Source organism: Pipistrellus kuhlii, unplaced genomic scaffold (assembly GCF_014108245.1).
Source record: "Pipistrellus kuhlii isolate mPipKuh1 unplaced genomic scaffold, mPipKuh1.p scaffold_m20_p_1, whole genome shotgun sequence".
In the NCBI taxonomy this organism is placed as follows: domain Eukaryota; kingdom Metazoa; phylum Chordata; class Mammalia; order Chiroptera; family Vespertilionidae; genus Pipistrellus; species Pipistrellus kuhlii.
This window is the reverse complement of record NW_023425404.1, coordinates 154,589,300-154,609,933: the sequence shown is the minus strand read 5'-3', so window position 1 is coordinate 154,609,933 and position 20,634 is coordinate 154,589,300. Positions and strand designations below refer to the sequence as shown.

Genomic DNA, 20,634 nt, shown 5'->3' with positions numbered 1-20,634 from the left:
ATTTGTAAAATTGGATAATGCGCCTACCTCATAAGGTTTTTGTAAAGATTAAATTGATTTATTTTTTAAAGTGTAAGACTCAATAGGATTCTTCCATTTGTTTGTACTATTAACAATACTAGAAATTCATGTCTTTTTAAAATAAAAAGGTGGAATAATAATCTTTTCTCCTCTAATATGTTCTGTATACCTATTCTAAAGCTTTCATTGTAAGGGTTAGCCATAAAGATATCTTTAAAAGTCTCTTTCATGGTGAGTTTGGCCATTTAAAAAGTTCTTACGATATAATTAAGTAAAAGCTTAACACTAGAAAATTCTGATTTTTTAATGCAATAAACTTATATATCTTCATAGGATAGATAATAACCTGTAGTTGGCCTTGTTTTAGAATGAGGAAACTCTGGCATCTAAAGTTCATGTGAGATCTGTGATTGGGCGACTGGGTAAAAGTAGGGTCCAACGGTGCAAACTTCCAGTTACAGGATAAGTAAGTACGGGGATATAATGTACAGCATGGTGACTATAGTTAACACTGCTATATGGTGTTTGAAAATTGCTAAGATGGTAGATCCTAAAAGTCTCAGCACAAGAAGAAAAATATTGTTTTCTTTCCTTTTTGGTATCTATGAGATGATAAATGTTCATTAAATTCACTGTTGCAATCATTGAACAATAAATGTAAGTCAAGTCATTATGCTGTATACCTTAAACTTATACAGCGCTGCAAATCACTTACATCTCAATAACGCTAATAGGAAAAAGAATGAATGGTATGTGCTTTGTCTCCTATTAGTTACCGAGGCAGAGATACAGATGACACAAAATTTAGAAAATCAAATTTTTAAAAAATTCACTCAATAATTTAAAATTTTGATATCTATTTACTGAGTACCTGCTGGGTGAAAGGCACATGTACAAAGGCAGGTGTACAAAGATGAATAAGATGTGTACCTGCTTGAAGAAGTCTGAGTCTTACAGGGAAGAGGAGACACTGCTATTTAAACACACACACAGTGCAGTAGAGAAAGTGATCCAGGTTATAATGGGTACAAGTGAAATAATATTTAGACAGAGAATGGAACAGGCAAAGAGAACTAATATTTCCTGAACATCTTCTACAGGTCAGGAACTAAGCTAAGTGTTTGATATAAAATTTCTCATTTAAGCTGCAAGTAACCCAGAGAGGATATTGGGTTTTTGTTGTTTTGATTTTGTTTTTGTTTTACAGATTCAGTAAACAGTCCAGTGCTTTCCAGTTACTGAGCTGTGGGAAATGTGGCTCACATGAAGGGGGAGAAAAAAACACACATTAAACTGTGGGATCAGGAAAAGCTTCATGAAGAAGTTGTGTATTTTCCGATTTTCTCTTTTGTATGGGTAGTTCTGAAACATTATTTGTCCACTCCATTTGGAATCTAATGAAAGTATGGCTCCTTTATCACAAAAAAAACCACACGGGTGCACATAGACACAAATACTTTCAAACAATTTCAGTGTCTTTACAAAACCCCTTTTCAATAAATTAGGTCGGAATTATTCATGGGGAAAAGATATTTCAGAAGCTATACCACAATAGAACTCTACAGACCTTGAATTCCTGTAGTTCCAGCCTCCGATCATTAATCTCTTTCTCAAGCTGAGCTTTTTCTACTTGCATGGCACCGGCAGTTCGTCCATGCTGGCCCACCAGCTGCGTCATGTTTTCGATCTGTTGTCGCAAAATCTCGATCACCTTGTCCTTTTCGGCCATCTGGAGCCTGAGGGCCTCGCACTCGGCCTGCACATTCCTGAGGTGATCCCCTTCGTTCTTCAGGTGCTGCAGCTCCTGCAGCTTCAGGTCCACCCGGGAGCGCAGCTTGGTGATCTCCGCATTGGTGGCCTCGATGGCTCTCTCCTTTTCCTGGAGAGAAACGGTCAAGTCCGACACGGTCCTCTCGGAGCTCTCCAGGGTCATTTTCTTGGCTGTCAACTCTTCCACGACTTTGCGGAGCATCTCTTTGGTGGATTCAAGCTGAGCGGTCAAGGAGGACACTTTTTCTAGGCTCTCATTCTTTCCTTGAATTGCTGCCATCTGATTGTTAAAGAAAAGAGAATTTCATGGATTTGGGCAGATAGATAGCGGTAACCTCAAGAGATATAACAAGTTAGCTTAAAAACATGCAATCATTCATCAGATAATAATTACTTAGACCAGTGGTTGGCAAACTCATTAGTCAACAGAGCCAAATATCAATAGTACAATGATTGAAATTTCTTTTGAGAGCCATATTTTTTAAATTTAATCTATATAGGTAGGTACATTGTTATTAACTTAATTAGGGTACTCCTAAGCTGGCCTTTGTCAAAAACTCAGGGGGCCAAAGAGTCACATGTGGCTTGTGAGCTATAGTTTGCCCACCAGGGACTTAGACCAACTCAAATCATTTTGCTCTCAGAACTCCATATAGATCATAGACTGACACATATTAATTAGACCAAGGTGGAGTGGCCTTGATTAAATATTAATGTTCCTCCAAATGGTTTTCTAGTGTGGGGATCTTAGGAAGATCCTTCTGAGGATGTTTTCCATACCAATTTAAATTAAGATAATACTGGCAACAGGGGGAAGTGTGCCTTTTCTATTTCCCATCAATCTGCTCTTTAATTCTATAATACCTCATAGGGAAAAGGGAATAATAGCTTTTATCCAACATACATTCACCTTCTCGGGTCCTTGTTAGGAAAAGAGTAAGATTCTAAATTCTAATTGCTTCTTTCATCTCTCTTCTTTCCCAGGTTGGGCCAGGCAATAGGAAGATGGCTTTGCCTGGGTCTAAGCTAAGGCTGGCCCTTTGGTTTGCTTTCACACCTGGGAAGGTTCCATTTGTGCGATGCTTTCTATGTCTCTGTGGCAGTAAGTGGCAATGGAACCAGGTCCTGCCAGTGCTGAGGGGCCACACTCGTAGCAGAGTGCACCGTATCTCCCCACCGTGCACTGACCTGGAGTGCACCGCCCTGTGTGTAGCTCAGCTTCGATCCGCATGGAGAAAAGTAAAAACAAAACCAGAGGTTTCTCCTAGAAACCTTCCACTCAGCTGTTCCTAATTCTCTCTATGGTTTGATGCTTTTCGGAAATAAGCAGTTATTAGGGTACCAAATCTAGGTGAAAAAGGCAACTGGACAGGAGTTTCATTACTCAACAATGGACAAAAGTTTAATGTTTTAAATTTAATAAGTGGTCAAAAATATTGCGATAACAGATGTTTAAAGCTTGCTCATAGAAGCCACAGCTCTACTTTAGAGCTATTTTAGGCCCATACATGTGTGTGTGTGTGTGTGTGTGTGTGTGTGTGTTTTAAAGCTTTACCAATGAGACATAAAATACATCCTCCTCTCCCCACCAAGAGACCATGTGGAGAGGCTGTCCCGGGTGCTGCCTGACCTGCCGCTCCATCTGGCCCTGGCACTCGCTCTTCATGGCCTTGAGGAGGGCTTCCAGGCGCTGCACCTCCATGTTCCGATCGTCCAGCTCCCGCCGCAGGTGGTCGATGGTGATGCTGTTGCCGGTGTCCCGGTCCCACAGACGCTTGTTCTGCTCCTTTTCCAGACTCAGCTCCTTCTCTCGCTTATGGAGATCAGCCTGCAAGAAGTGAGGTGTGTTTCCCCCTTAGTAGCAAATAATAAAATTAAAACTCTATGTTCCTTATTCATCTTTGGAGCTTTTGTATGATTTGAGAGTACTTTGGTTTTGGAATTTCTTTTTAATAGCTAGATTATGAACATTTCCTAGAAAAATAAATTGACATTTTGCTTACTCAATGGACTGGACCACAAATAATATGTAATGAAAAGGAAAACACAGTAGATTTTCAAAGTTATCTGTTTTTAAGCTTTGAATTTTCTAACCAAGATATTATGTTTCACATCAAGAGTGTTCCTGTAATAAGGAAATGTTCAAAAGGTTGAGAGAATAGCAACAGTAATTTGGATTACTGATTCAGAAATGCAGACTAGTTTCCCGTACTAGGATTGGAATGGCAGTTGGGCTGTGACTAGCATTACCTCCCTCTTCAGTTACTAACATAAACATATTCTATAGAGTGTTATCTACTGTTAGCAAAAACTCAACAGAATAGGAGAAACAAGGATTCATAGATCCTAAAGGATTTATCATCCAAAGAGAAAGATATGAGACAAAAATAACTGGAAGTGGTTTTTCTTTAGAGACAAAGCTAAGGACTAGCTGAGAGAAATCACTAAGATCAAAATGCCTGGAGAAGGCATTTGAGTTGGACCTTGGGGACAGTTTGGAGATGCAGAGAGTAGGAAGAAGGGACTGGAAGGGGCATTTGCTTGGAGCACTGGGTGTATATAGAGACAATAGGAGGGAAGAATAATCTTTCTCCCCAGGTCTGGCACTTTGCACACACAGTTGCCAGCTCTACCTTCGGCGATGCTCAAGTCCCGTGTCAGCCTAAGAAGAATGGAGCTGCCGAAACCAGTTTGCCTCAGTGGATAGAGCATTGGCCTGCGGACTCAAAGGTCCCAGGTTTGATTCTGGTCAAGGGCATGTACCTTGGTTGTGGGCATATCCCCAGTGGGGGGTTGCAGGAGGCAGCTGGTCGATGTTTCTCTCTCATCGATGTTTCTAACTCCCTATCCTTCTCCCTTCCTCTCTGTAAAAAATCAATAAAATATATATATATTTTAAAAAGAATGGAGCTACCAGCAGAGAACGGGGTTAGTGAGTAAGAGAGAAATGTATTCTACTGTCCCGCTGGATCACACAAAGGGATACCAAATATTTCCTTCTCCCAAATTTCTCAGCCTACAGAACCTTTAAGTGAAGCTGGTTTATAATGATCAGAATTCCCTTTTCGTTCTTTAAAAAAACAGTTAAACTAAATTTCCAAAATTTCTATATACATAATTTGTATGTGTTTTAAAAGTTACTTTGCTTTGAGGTGAACACATCACTACTTCAATTTAGCAGACTGTACTATCTAGTTGAAAACTATGGTTCTTTGAAGATCAGCTCACTTAACATTTAAGCCATGATAGTTCTACTTAAGAAGAAAAAAGAAAATATGGAATATTATATCTTACATGCAAAACTTGAATAATTTTATATGTATGCACAAATAACTAGTTTTGTGAAATATTTTGGTGGAAAACTTCCCAGAATTAATTTTAGTCATATTTTAGAGCATAATCTCACCAACAGCTTTTGAAGTTTGTCATCCAAATTCCCAGATTCTTGACTGAACTGGTCGCGCTCTGTCCGCGCTTCAGTTAGCTCTGAGTTGGCAAGGACCAGCTGCTTCTCCAGCTCTTCTATCTGAGAGGGAATCACAAATCAAACACTCTGACGACGTCAGTGGGCAACACAAAACAAATAGAGCCTTGGGAAAGTGAATATTATTTAGGGGGCAAGAATAAAACTGTATTGTGATGTGGTTTGCAAAGTTTTCTGAACTTAAGATCTATGCAGAATTTGGCCAAATAAAATTAGCCAAATGAAACAATCAAAATTTAGCTTCTGTGAATAGGTGTTCTATCATTTGCTATTTAAGGAAGCTTGATATGGCATAAATACACCAAGCATACATAAATGAAATGTATTATAGTTGAACTATTTTGCTGCAGAATATCAGCATGTCAGTAATAAAAGGCTTTGAATATAAAATAATGAATGGCAACAAGTTTTTAGTTACTGTTATTATTATTATATAGTCACACTATTAGAAAAGGGTGACTTTATATATTATATAAATATATTAATATGTTTTTATACATATGATATATTCCCATCCTAATTTTCTTTATAAAATGAGATAAACACTAATTTTAAGTGTTACAGGTGTATTTTTTTCCACACAGACAGGGCAACTGTTTGATCTGTGGACCATGAATTTCTATGACCTGCTGGAAGGCCCATCACTGTTAACAGCCTGTAGACTAAGAGGTTTAGATCTCAGAGGATGGAGGCTCAGCTTAGATTTTAGTTGAGCCACAGAAATTCATAATTTAGATACTGAGATATTAAACTGATAAGAACATGTTGCTACTTAGTGTTTTCTAATGTTAGCTGATCTTTAATGTGATACTACAATACTATTTCATCATCTACTTTCCAGTGATAAGACATTTTTCATGTCTGCACTTTGCTAATAGCATATGTTTCTTCTTACTTTTAAGGCATTCATTCAAAGGTTTCTGAAATTTCTGTGTCAAGGATAAAACTTACTGATGGATTTGGATAGTGCACTGTGATTAAACCTTCTTAGAGAACATATGAGAGAGACTTTTTCTTGACGACTATTTTTACCTAGACTAGGTTCATTTAAGATCTTCATTTATTAATTCTACACATACTTATCATATTATACACACACAATGTAACTATGTCATTGATAAATGAGTATGCATACATAGAAGTTATATATCTTTATCTATACACACACACACACACACATATATATATGACTTAAGAAAGTACTAATATAGGATTATCAAACAGTTTCACATTTACCTACAGAGTAGTATCACAGCCTACATGGATTAGAATGTAAATTTTAATATTTAAATGGGATATATTTTAAATTTTTGTTTTAACTTTGGTTGTATGTTATATACAAAAAGTATTTCACAAGAGTTAGGTACAGTATATATAAAATATTGGGCTATGGATAGAATTGTGTTGATAGATTCTAATAATCCTATAAAGTACTTTCACCCTTGTGCTCCTAGGGGGCATATATAGAAAAAAGCAGCACAACTCAACCTCTGTAGTACAAATAGCCTCCTAAAGAAAATGAATAAATAATACCAGTTTATATAATCTCCTCAGTTCTATTATTATTAGGAAAGACTAAGTTAGCACACACTTAATACAGGTACTAGGAATACTTAGGGGGAAAAAGCACTAACTTTTACTTTGGGTCAACAGATGTGATCAGAGAGTCGATGTGATCAGACTAAGAGTCAAACATCTTAAGTTCTGATCCAGGTTGTCACATAAAAATTTTGAGTCTCAATTTTTTTCATCTATAATTTGAAAAGATATTCCTGATGATCTTTCAAATTCCTTTCAATTCTGCTTCTAAATACTTTTTCACATGAGAAAAACAGTATTGATAAAGCTAAAATTCTGTATTTCCCATTTATCTTTGGGAACAAAATATAATCAAAGAAACCATATTTTGAGCTATAAATTTAATAAGAACACTTTTGACTTGAAAAGTTACTCATAAGACTAAACCATTTTCCACTCATAGTGAGCCTGGCACAAAACCCTATCATTGAGCACAGTATTTGTACGTATATGTGCTTTAAAAGCTTAACTTTAAACTTGTTATTTTATGTCTGTTTTCATTTAAAAAATATTTGGATGACCATTTGATAACATCAAGCTTGATGATAAAATGTATGAGACCAAAACTAAAGAGCCTTTTTGTCTAAGGTTAGGTATCGGCAGTTCCTCCAGACCCCTGCAGGAACGTTTGTTTGGTAGTTGTCAGTACTGACTCAGCTGCTATAGCTCTGCTTTTACCTTTCACTTTTTAGAATAAAAATATTTATATCAACCAATCAATCAAAAAGGTGAATGGAGAGTGAAAGGGAAAACCATTGATGTAGCAGCTGAGCTGATACAAACAGCTGTAAAAAAACAACAACACTATAAAGAAAGCCTTTTAAAATGTCCATATAATAAATACTGACATCTGAGATGTATTAAAGATTTTTTTTCTTTTTTCTTTTCTTTTTAAATAGCAGCACTGGTTTTCCCTTTCACCATCTATTAATCTCTTAGTTTTTGATCACTGGCCAAATAAGTACTGGGGTCTCATTCTAATTGTTCAGTGATTTTAGAGATATTACCAATCATTTCGAATTGGATCTTTTGTTTTCTGTGCTCAAAACAACACAGATGGGGGATAATAAGGGGTGCTGCAGGTCAGCACGAGGTGCATTGGCAGAACTATGCAAACAGGTTTGCACAGAATCTTCCCGCCCAGTATACGGCTCCAGCCAGTGCTACTAAATCTTTTGAGTATGAAATTCAGCCCCAAATGCTTCCAAAGTAGGAAAAATCAGCTTATAATCAAGGTTATGAGATATTTTTGTTGTAAAAAAGCGAAAGTTAAGAGTAAAGCCAAATCTACAGAGCCAATAGTGACAGCTTCTACTGGTCCAAATTCGTAAAGGGGAATTCTGGAGGCTCTCCTAAAATAGAAAGAGAAGAATAGAAAAAAGCATTACAGTAAAACACTTTTGTAAGCTACAAAAGCTATCTCTAAAATTTTCTTCAAAACACAATTTCTATTTTTATCAATATGAAAATATTTTGGTTAATCTGAAAGAAACAATGCCCTCCTAAACAAGTTTTCTCATAATTTATGCATTCTAGTTGGAAACGTTTTGTTCAGACCTGTCATGTCATCAATTTTTTAAAATGATAAATACTTTTTATCTGAAGGAATATGGCCTCAGGAAAAAATGCTAATGCTGCTTCTCATAAAATGTCTTGATATATAATATCTACGCACACTTATACATTTCTTTTTCAATAAGTCTCACTTTTAAACACAACTTTTATGTCTTATTTTATTTGACGCCTTTTTCTTTATTGTTATTTGACAGTATATACTAAAATATGCACTGAAGCAGTGAAAAATCAAGTAGATTTTAAAGTTTTAATAGGCTTTACTATGTAAAGTCAAGGTTCATGAAAATAAATTAAACAGAAGAATCTGTGTTTTTTAGATTCTATATTCAATTCATTATAACAAAATCAGGTTATGACAATGACATTTTTCATGACCCCCAAATGCAATCCTATTGATAATTTGTTTGATCTTCTTAGCTCAAACATGCACTAATGCCTTTCAGGCCAGAATATCTTCCAGCCTCTATGAACATGACTGGATAACCATCCCTCAGTGTCCCCTGTCTAAAGGCAGTTACTATTAAGAAACTCGAGTTACCCATCAATTAGGTACCAATTAAATTAGATTCAAATGCTGCATTATAAATCTCAGTGGTTTGAGTTAAATTAATTAATCAGATATGCCCCCTTATTTCTATTAATGTTGAGTTTTTAAGATTGTCAAAATCTGTTTACATTAGAACAAAATAAGACAATACCCTAATATCATGTTTGTGTCTATATGACCTCAAAACACTCATACAACAAGTTCATCCCGTCATTTATCTGGATGTTTATGCTTGCTTTTACAATGCCAAAGAGATGTTTATAAAAACTCAGAAACTATTTTTGGGTTATTTAGGTGTATATTTTAGTATTTACTAAAATTTTCCACCATGCCTGTTTTAGAATTGAGCAGCATGATGTTATGTATCAGTCTGTATGCATATTAGTTTATGACAGGATACTTTCTCCAAGAGACATTACAATGGAAAGCTACAGCAATTTCAAATCATGTAAAAGAAAAAAAAAGTTTTATTTAATACTTCATGACTTTTCAAAGGGTTTCATTTGTCAATAAACAATAATATTTAACCTGTTCAAAATGATTTGAGTAGTGATAAATAACAGCTATTGTACTGGATATAACACAACAAGGGTCCTATTTCCTCCCTAGCTGTCATATTGTCAGCGCTCAGTTCTGCCAATGTGCCGCCCTCATCTAGAGGATCCAAATCTCATAACTGAGATTATATAGTCTCATATTACTCTTTATTGTTTAGACTTTAATAAAGTCATATCTAAATTTTCCATTCTTATTTTAGCTGTGCCACTGGAAATTAAGGTCAAGATCTTCTATTACATGCTTGACTCAGAGAAACTAGGAGAACCAGCCCCCTCCTGTGGCCAGCACAGGGGTGACAGTGGTAATTATTAAATAAAGGGGTGCTCAAAAAAAGGCAAATGGTGAAATAATCAGTGCTACAATATTAAATTGCCTCTTCCCATGAGAAGATTTTTTTTTTTCTTGAACTGCTATCCTGTAGAATTAGGTAATTTTATAAAGGATATCTGGCATCTTCCTTATACTCTATATTTTCCCAATAACCTAGGGTGTGAGAAATTGCTAAAAGTGATGGTTATAACTATATAAGGTCTCTTATAGGTAGGATGACTATATATGGAATGTATCTTCCAAACTGGGACACTTTGGAGACAAAGGTGGAATTCACAACCCAGGACACTGGGATAGCAGGTGTAAATTGGGATATCCCAGGCAAAGAGGCATGTATTTGGTCACCCTTCTCTCAGGAAAAAAGAACACATGCTTCTCTGAATGGCAGCTCTTTGATTGTTTTAAAGAGACTCTATTGTGTTATAAATGCTTGAAGCTAATAAAAACCCAAGATCTAGAAAATGGTTGATAATGATAATGAATACTTCTCTTTAGCTATGAAACGTGAGAGAAAACAACAATATAAAACATCAATGAAAAAAATGAAAAGAAAAAAAGAAAAATCAATAAATAAGTAAAACATAAATGAATATCTGGTTTTAAGAGAAATTGTATAGAGATGAAGAATTAACTTGCTAGTTATTTTTTATTTAGACTAATCTTAAAGTTAATTCAGTCTTCTAACTGCACAGTGATGAATAAGTAGGAGTTAGCCCCTAAAGTACCAAGTAGGAGAGCAGCTGGTACTGAACCAGCATATACCAAAGCTAAGCCTTGTAAAAGCAAATAAAAGGGCCTTAGTCTTAATTTATTTTTTAGAAAACTTACGAGTATGCAAAAACATTTTTCTAAGATGAATTAATGTGAGCAAACAATTAAAATAAAAATTAGTTGGCATCCATCTTATAAAGTGTTTTTAATTTGAAATGATTACTTTGATTTCTCATTTTAAAATAAACTATCAACTCTATATAATTGATTCTGTGTATAACCACCTCTGGAAGCAGAGAAGCAAAGTCTAAACTCACCTTATCTTCATACATCCTTTTGGCTTCCCTTAATTCAGAACGGAGCTGAGAAACAGTAGATTCCAGTTCACTGAGTTGACGCATATACATTGAATTTTGGTTTCTTGCTTGTTCTCTAAGAAGGGTTTACAGGGGGAATAAAATCAAAGAGCAAATTAAGAATAAGTGTGATACCTAAGCACACTCTAGCTATTTTACATGGCATTATTAAGCTGGTCATCTTTGTTTTCCAAATTTGCTTATTTAAAGCTAAAAAATGCATTGATAGGGGAAGGGCCAAGATGGTGGTAAACGCAGTACTCGCAATCTCCCACAACCACATCAAAATTTCAGCTAAACCACAGAACAAAGAATCATGATGCAAATGAAAGAGAAGAAATCTCCAGAAAAAGAACGAAATGAAATGGAAGCAAGCAAACTACCAGATATAGGGTTCAAAACAATGGTTATAAAAATGCTCAAGAAACTTTATAAGAACTTCAAGGAACTTAGTGAGAATAAAACATAAAAAAGGACCAGTCTATGCCGAGACCGGTTTGGCTCAATGGATAGAGCGTCGGCCTGCGGACTGAAAGGTCCCGGGTTCGATTCCGGTCAAGGGCATGTACCTTGGTTGCAGGCATATCCCCAGGAGGGGGTGTGCAAGAGGCAGCTGATCAATGACTCTCTCTCATTGATGTTTCTAACTCTCTAGCTCTCTCCCTTCCTCTCTGTACAAAATCAATAAAAAATATATATATTTTTTTAAAAAAGGGACCAGTCCAAAGTATATACTAACTTAAATGAAGAATAATTTTCAGGGATTCAACAATAGAGTAGAGGATGCCAAGAATCAAATCAGCCCTGACCAGTTTGGCTCAGTGGATAGAGCATCAGCTTGCAGACTCAAGGGTCCTAGGTTCGATACCGGTCAAGAGCATGTACCTTGGTTGTGGGCATATCCCCAGTTGGGGGTGTGCAGGAGGCAGCTGATCGCTATTTCTCTCTCATCAATGTTTCTGGCTCTCTGTCCCTCTCTCTTCCTCCCTGAAAAAAATCAATAAAATATATTTAAGGAAAAAAAAGAATCAAATCAGCATTTGGAATATGAGGAAGCAAAAAACAGAACAGCAAAAATTAAAAAAAGAATTCAAAAATATGAAGAAAGTGTAAGGAGCTTCTGGGACAATTTCAAATGTACCAACATTCACATCATGAGGGTGCCAGAAGGAAAAGAGAGAGACAAGAAACTGAAAACCTATTTGAAAAATAATGACAGAAAACTTTCCCTATCTGATGAAAGAAACAGACATACAAGTCCAGGAAGCACAGAGAGTCCCAAACAAGATGAACCTAAAGAGGCCCACACCAAGACACATTATAATTAAAATACCAAAGGTTAAAGACAAAGAAAGAATCTTAAAAGCAACAAGAGAAAAGCAGTTAGTTACTTATAAGGGAGTGCCCATAAGATTGTCAGTTGATTTCTCAACAGAAACTTTGCAGGCAAGAAGGGAGTGGCAAGAAATGTTCAAAGTGATGAAAAGCAGGGATCTGTAATCAATATCACTCTACCCAGCAATCATTTAGAATTGAAGGTCAGATAAAGAGCTTCACAGACAAGAAAAAGCTAAAGGAGTTCATCACCACCAAACCATTATTACATGAAATGTTAAAAAGTTTTTTTGGAGAAGGAGAAGAAGGAAGAAGAAAAGGAGGAGGAGGAGGAGGAGAAGAAATTGGAGGAAGAAAAGGACACATATGTAATACCTTAATCAATAAAGACATTTTTTAAAAAGTAAAAATAAAGAAAAAAAGCTCAAAAATGTTAACTATTAAAGCTATGTGATGTGTAGATGGGAGTTCATGAAACTCTTCTCTCTTTACGTTGTATATAATTGAAAATGTCCATATAAAGTTTCAACACATAAGCTCAAATTATTTATATAATTTTGTACTTTTGATTATATATATTTATACACACATGTGTTTGTTTTATACTGTTAGTTATAATATGAACAATATTTAAAACATCCAATCCCAAAAGGTCCAAATATTTATAATACTCCTGATATGGTCATATAACATTACCTATATGTTAAGTATCTTTTCTATTAATTTAAATGTTAGAAAAGTTTTACTTTTTTGTGAATTCAATTATTAAGCAATTTAAAAAACAACTCAAAGCAGAAAATAAACTTAAAATGAAGATTATGACTCAATTTCAAACCCCTAGCACACACATACTGAATGATTTCCAGTTGACTTTGAATACTATTGGCTTGGCTTCGAGCACTGCTAGCCTTCTCAGTGAGTCCTGTTGTTTCTATTTCATGTTCACGTATTAACTGCTCAATCCTGTAAAAAAAAAAAAAAAAAAAAAAATGGGGATTGCTATTTGATACAGAAGATTATGCATGTAAATTATGCAAATAATTTTCAATACTCCCAAATTTTGTTTTGGCTTTGAATATGCTGCTCTTTTTATTACCAGTGTCTAAGTTAGATATAGAGTCCTTTATCTAAATCCTTTGGGGACCAACTAGGTTTTAGAATTCAGGATTTTAAAAAATTTTACAAAAGGAAATAAATTATAAGGACTATATATTATATGACATCCCCAGAGAGGTCTGGGGAAGTATCCTATAGGCCAAACATATTTCTAATGCAATAACAGGCTTTAAAATATTCACTAAATCATAAAGATGATAAAAAAGCTTTACATTAGCTCAGGTAGATTTGCCAACAAATGAGTGACAAAGGCTTTCTCCTGACCAAACTTTAGTCCGGCTCCTCTGGGCCTGCTTCTTAACTAGGCCTTCCCGCCTCCGCCCACCTCCTTAAAATGCCTGGGTTTGGTAAGAATCTTGCTTAGTTTAGTGAGAATCCCCTCACCCTTGATGTATCCTCTTGGCAATTTCCACCCGATGACCCCCTCACCCTGCTTCTTGCTATGAATTCTGGCTTGTCTTTGTTCTAGCAGTTGAGCCTGATCTTTCTGTAATGCAAACTCCTATTTCAATAGTTTTGAATAAAATCTTCCTTACTGTTTTGTGATGTGTGTGTGTGTGTGTGTGTGTGTGTGTGTGTTTTAATATATTTTTTATTGATTTCAGAGAAGAAGGGAGAAGGAGAGAGAATCATTGGCTGCCTCCTGCAGGATCCACACTGGGGATTGAACCTGTAACCCGGGCATAATCCTTGGCCAGGAATCAAACCGTGACCTCCTGGTTCATAGGTTGATGTTCAACTCCTAAGTCATGCTGGCTGGGCCTTCCCTAATGTTTTAACAAGTGTCAGGATAATTTTTTTCTTTAACAGTTCACCACAAACCTATGAAAAACAAATTTCTGTGTTTCAGGGCTTTTTAGATTTTGCGATTACTGATGAGAGACTGGAGACCTGTGGTGCAGTTTCCCTGTGACTTTCTAGCTCACTCAGGCACTTACCTATCTTGATGCTGTTGAAGAAGCATTTCTATTTTGTTCTGTGATTCAGATTTCAGTGCTTCAAGCTGATCCTCTACCTGGTTATAAAAAGGAGATATGAATTTAGAAACCAGTAAGTCTAAAGCTTGGAAAATTTAGAGATTTTTTCAACTGATGGAATGCTTTTAAAAGATGCAAATAGAAGTAATACTTAAACTGCCGAAACCGGTTTGGCTCAATGGATAGAGCGTCAGCCTGCGGACTGAAAGGTCCCGGGTTCGATTCCGGTCAAGGGCATGTACCTTGGTTGCGGGCATATCCCCAGTAGGGGGTGTGCAAGAGGCAGCTGATCAATGACTCTCATCAATGTTTCTATCTCCCTCCTTTCTGTACAAAATCAATAAAATATATTAAAAAAAAAAAGAAGTAATACTTAAACTGAATACATTCTGTCACTGTATTTTATTAGATTTTTTTACTTTGGCTATACTCTCATGAAGCTTTATAGGTCAATCAAGCTAGTTCCCTTTATTATAAGAGTTCATTGTGGAAGCAACTCCATATGGTATTTTAGAGTACAAAAATGAGAACTTACTTTTAAGAATTTAAAAAATTATATGCCTAATACTATTGTCTTAATAAATTTTAATATAAAATTGAAGTAGTGTTCTCACCACTTACTGGAAATATCCTCCCTTTAAGATAAGAAATCTCTGTGTCTAATTCTCTTAGGATTTTACTAATAGCTGAGCCCATGTTGCGGAAGTGGATAGTAGACAGGCTGTCGTGTTCATATATTTTCTTGCCTGAGGCTTGTTCAAAGTCAACTAGGATTGATCGAATTTCATGAAGCACTCCTTCATGACTAAGCATCATCTTTCTTAGCTGCTCTATCTGTGTGTTGCTATCATTCAGCATGTCCTCCTTAAGGCTTCTAGCAGCTTCAAGTTCATGAACTGTATTTTGAAGCTGATTTCTTAAATCTTCCTGGGACTGACTCTCCCTGCGCCTATGAAATAAATAAAAGAGGAAAAACAATATTGATGAAATTCATAATCACACAAGTAGTAATACGCTACAAAGAGTAAAGCTCTAAAATGATCTCAGTAACAGATCCCAACCTGATGTCCACCATGGCATCTCTCTCCATTTGCATCTCTTGAAGTTTTGTTTGTAAGTCAATGACTGACTGCCTTAAGTAAAACTTCTGTTTCTCATGCAATTCATTGCTCTGAAAAAATAGAATGCCATGCAAATTAGTCTTTCCCTTTTAATTAAACTTATTGGGATAACATTTATAATAATAAAAGCATAGTATGCTAATTACACCGGACAGCCGAACGACCTTTCCGACGACCTTCAGGACAAAGCCAGGGCTGTGAGGGCTGAGGCAAGCTGCCGCAGCAGCGAAAGCCAAGCCCCTTGCACAAATTTTGTGCGTCGGTCCTCTAGTTGGTTAATAAAATTATCTAGGTTTCAGGTGTACAATTTTATAATATACTATCTGATTATTGTTAAATTAGTCTTCATTAGGAACATAGTTCCTGACAGCCAGTAATTTCCAAAATCTATATATTATTAATTTTTAACTTTATTTTTATTGTTGACACTATTACAGATGCCCCCATTTCACACACACACACACACATACACACACACACCTTTACACTCCTCTACCCAGACCGCCTCCCCTCTGACATCTGTCAGTCTATTCTAAATATATCCATGCTTCTGTTTCTATTTTGTTTGTCAGTTTATTTTGTTCTTTAGATTCCACATATAAGTGAGATAATATAGTATTTGTCTTTCTCTGACTGTCGTATTTCACTTAATACAATACTCCCCAGATCCATCTATGCTGTCCCCAAGGGTAAAATTTCCTTCTTTTTTGCAGCCATGTAGTATTCCATTGTGTAAATATACCACAACTTTTCTTTTTAATCATCACCAAGGATATGTTTTTATTGATTTTAGAGAAGAGAAGGGAAGGGAGGGAGCAAGAGAGGGGGAGGGAGAGAAAGAATAAAAAAGAAGAGATAAATGTGAGAGAGAAACATCAATTGGTTGCCTCCCTCATGCGCCTTGATGGGGATCAAACCTGCAACTGAGGTATGTGCCCTGATTAGAAATCAAATCCACAACCTTTTGGTGTATGGGATGATACTCCAACTGACAGAGACACCCCGCTAGGGCTATACCACAGCTTTTTTATCAACTCATCTACTGATGGGCATCTGGACTATTTCCAGATCTTGGCTATTGTATACAATGCTGCTATGAATATAGGGGTGCATATATTCTTTCGAATTGGTGTTTTAAGTTCTTAGGATATATTCCCAGAAGTTAGTATGTAGAATTTTCATTAATCCAACTTTTAATACTGAAATAGAAGGCATAGGCTTAATTAGCAAGTTTAACCAATAAATCCATTAAGTTTTTCTTCTAGAAAATTTAGGTTCTATTCCAAGGCACTGTGCCTCACTATCTTCCCAAACCAGTATCAGGTACTGAAAGAAAAGACTGCAACTCACTTCATTTAGTCTTTTCTGCAAATCTTTGACTTGATGTGAATATTCCTCCAAAACACGTTCAATGTGTTCTTTTCCAGGGTAAGGGATGACTTTCCTGTGAGGATCAGGTTCTACTTCATATTTAGGGAAAAAGGGAATTTGTGTCACAATTCCAGTTGCTGATGTGTTTTCAATTATTGTACCACGTATAGGTGACATTAAAAATGGACTTGAAGAACCTAAATAGTAAATAATTAATTAATTAGCTTATTACTAAAATCATTTTGTGGCAATCATTATCCTAGGTGATTCCCTTATTGTACTTTAAAGGAGCTCAAGGTCTCCTGAGGCAAATAGACAAGTGAAAGTACCTCTGAAAGAGGAGCACATGGTAAAAAGAAGGAGCAGATCAGGAAGAAGGAGGGAGTTTTACCTGATGGTGATCAAGTGATGCTTGAGCTGAATGAACCTTGTCTGGAGGACAAGAGAAGGAAGGGCATTCCAAATAGTGGAAACACCATAATTATTGGCAAGGAGACTTGAGACAACATGGCATATTCTGGGTGAAAGGAAAGTAGTGGCCAGGTATGAAAATGAAAATGTAGGACAGATCATGAAGGGCCTTGTGGGGTCATACCAGGGAGTTTGGATTCATCTTGAAAGCGCTGGGGAATCACTAAATGATTTGAAAGAAGGGGGTCAATATAAGTAGATATGTGTTTTGAAAAAGCTCTCTGGCTTCAGTGTGGAGAATGCATTGACTGGGATAAAATGGAAGTTAGAGAATCCACATAGGAAAAGGCTTTCAATGTTGCAGGCAAGAAATAGCAAGAGTGTGCCCTAAAGTAGAGAGCAGTGGTGATAAAAACAAAAGCATGGATTTGAGCAATACATGTGAAAAGTAAAAGAGAGGAAAGTGTCAAGTATTTTTCTTGGGTTTTGGGCTTTAGCAACATCCAATGAGGATGTTTGGTTTGCAAATACTGAACATGGATCTGAAGTTCAGGAGTGAATTTTTGCTTCAGAGATTGGAATTTGGGAATTATCAGCATATGAATTCTAGCAAATGCTTGGCATCAGTGGAATCATCTAGGGATAGTATATAGAGTGAAAAAGGAAGAGGACCAAGAGGAGTGCTCTAAGGAAATACCAATGAGTTAAAGGAAAAACCAAAAGAGTGAAACCCAGGAATATTCACAGAAGACCCATAGAGGCTTTAGAGAATTATATTCAAGACACACTGCTGACTTGCACTAAGGGACAGAGACAGTGTGCAACGGTAAGAGGCCATCCATAAGCAGGCTGTGAAAAGCACTTAGCTGAAAATTTATGCTATCTTTCATGCAAAAGAAGGACTCGAAGTCAGACCCAGCAGTCCAAAGAATGATGCCAAGAACCATGGACAATTATTTCTAGACCAAAGGATCTATATATATAAAAGCCTAAGCAACCATCCAACCATTCGACCATTCAACTAGTAACTATGACATACACTGGCCACCACGGAGCAGACACTCAATGCACAGGCATGGAAACAGACTGATGAATCTCAGAGGGAAGGTGGGAAGAAGGAGGGAGAGATTAACCAAAGATTTTGTATGCATACTAGAGGCTCAGTACAGGGATTTGTGCACCCTTTAGCAATCCCCTCAGGGACTGTCAGACTGATACCCGCAGGCAAGGGTGAGGGATCCCACTAGTGCACAAATCCATGCACTGGGCCTCTAGTATTAAATAGACAAAGTGCATTTAAAGTTAAAAGGCACATTCCATAATATATTACTTCTATCCTTAGCCAGTTTTGCTCAGTGGCTAGAACATCAGCTTGTGGGCTAAAGGTACCCAAGTTTGATTCTGGTCAAGGGCACATGCCTGGGTTGTGGGCTTGATCCCCAGTAGGGCATGTGCAGGAGGCAGCCAATCAATGATTCTCTCTCATCATTGATGTTTCTATCTCTCTCTCCCTCTCCATTCCTCTCTAGAATCCATAAAAAATATATTTTTAAAAAGATATTACTTCTAATTGTTATAACAACCATTTAGATAAACTATAAATTGTGTTATATGAACAGAAATTAAAGAATTTCTGAAAAATAATACCAACAAAAAGATTACACATCAGAATTTGAGATACATTTCTGTGAATAGAAGGAGCAAGACTTAGTAACTGACTGGCTGTGAGTGTTGGTAAGAGAAAAGAAGTCAAAATGATACAGAATTCTGCCTTAGAGTCGATGAAGGAAGATAAGGTGTTTAGAGAAACATGGAATGTGTTGAAGTTGCTCAACATGAAAACAATTTCTAAGCCAAAAAGTAATGTTAACATATGCTAAAAAAAAGGAAAAAGATATGTTATTTTAAAAGAGTAAACAATTTCTCAAAAAGTAGACTTATAAAGAATATAAAAAACATTATGGCCAAGGTCTGTGCTGAACAGTTAAGCATACTAAAAGCAGTAGCTTGAATGAATACTAAATTGCTTAATTTTCCCCACTTTGTTTTATAAAGAACATATACCTCCATTGGATGCGATGCCACTACTTGATAAATCTTCACTATGTGATGCACAAGGTTTTTTTTCCATATTAAATATTGCTGCCTCTTCTTAGAAATCTTGAAATATGAATGCTTCACTGTTAGGTTCTTTTAGTTCTTATCTATAAAAGACAGGGATTCAATATTTGTTGATAAGGTATAATGTGAAAATATTTATTGAAATGGAATTAACTTTGTTCCCATTTGAAATTTAGTAATAATTTTTCACCAGGAAAATATTTATAGAAAAAAATGTATTATATAAAATTTAAAAATTAATAGAATCGTATTGTAAAAAGTGTTGATTTTGATGGCCAACAGGATTATTAAAGAAAACCTAAAAAAAACAACAACACTCTAATACTTTAGTTATTATAATAATTAAAACTAACTCTAATCGGGAAAAGAGGTTTTTCTCTCAAGTGTCTTTCATAAAGTTTCATTATCAAATAGTGGAAGAAAATATCTCCTTAGTAAAAAAAAAAAAAAAAAAAAAAAAAGTTACAAATTAGCTTTAAAAAAAGTCACTAACCAGAAAATTATAAACTGAAAAACTTCTTTGATATCAAATAGTGCTCATAATTTTAGACTAGGCCAAGAAGGGACGTCTGAATTTGGACAACAATGGTGGTGGTCTGATTCCAAAGCTCCCCCTAATTTTATTAAAATAACCATAAAATCAACAAAGGGAACAAATAAATAAAGCCACATGGACCCCTTCAGTATCTCTAGTAGACAGGGAATACCATAATCTTCAAATTATTTGCAAGCAGAGGAAAATTATTTCCCAAAGTTTCTCCCACCGTCTGCCTCCCACCACTGTAAGCCCGAGGGTATGGAGGATGGGAGAGGAGATGATCAAAAGGAGCAGAGGGATGAGAATAAGAACAGACAAAAGAAAGTGAATAATAAAAAATCTGAGACACTAAGCAAAAGTTGGAACTTGAAACCATAGCCCTGGCTATGCCTTAACGGCTTGAAAGTGTGCAGGGACCAGAAATGGCAGCCTCAGAGAAGCAGTGCTTCGGGGGAGAATCAGATATGAAGAGAAGAGGGGATCGCCACTGGAGACATGGTAGAAAGGGAAAGGGGGAAATTCCATCACATACAAAAAGAAAGCAAGATATGCCAACTCTCCTACCCCTCCCATTCCACCATCACCATCCATAAAAGAAACTGCCCGGAAGAGGGCACTCTCAAACTAGGAATTCTGTTCACAAAATGAACAGAAATAGACAAAAGCAGACCCCATCCACACAAAACTACTACAAAATGTAAGAAAATGCTAATA

The 20,634-nt window shown here is 36.2% G+C and overlaps 1 protein-coding gene across 5 annotated transcripts in view; it reads right to left on the bottom strand.

Moving 5' to 3' along the window:
• Window positions 1-20,634, bottom strand: part of CCDC158 (coiled-coil domain containing 158) — a 71,436-nt gene that overhangs the window by 38,731 nt on the left and 12,071 nt on the right. For 4 of the 5 annotated variants that reach the window (XR_006739732.1, XR_006739733.1, XM_045571543.1 and 1 more), the window contains exons 3-12: window positions 19,326-19,465; window positions 16,830-17,047; window positions 15,420-15,529; window positions 14,980-15,307; window positions 14,320-14,396; window positions 13,118-13,228; window positions 10,892-11,006; window positions 5,198-5,317; window positions 3,422-3,619; window positions 1,589-2,071 (exon numbers count right to left, since the gene is read on the bottom strand). Coding sequence is in view for 3 of the 5 variants with exons in the window: in XM_045571543.1 (XP_045427499.1) it covers window positions 1,589-2,071; window positions 3,422-3,619; window positions 5,198-5,317; window positions 10,892-11,006; window positions 13,118-13,228; window positions 14,320-14,396; window positions 14,980-15,307; window positions 15,420-15,529; window positions 16,830-17,047; window positions 19,326-19,392 (1,827 nt within the window). In the remaining 2 variants the exon portion in view is untranslated. The remainder of the gene's footprint in view (window positions 1-1,588; window positions 2,072-3,421; window positions 3,620-5,197; window positions 5,318-10,891; window positions 11,007-13,117; window positions 13,229-14,319; window positions 14,397-14,979; window positions 15,308-15,419; window positions 15,530-16,829; window positions 17,048-19,325; window positions 19,466-20,634) is intronic. The other variant, XM_045571547.1, reaches the window with a different exon arrangement.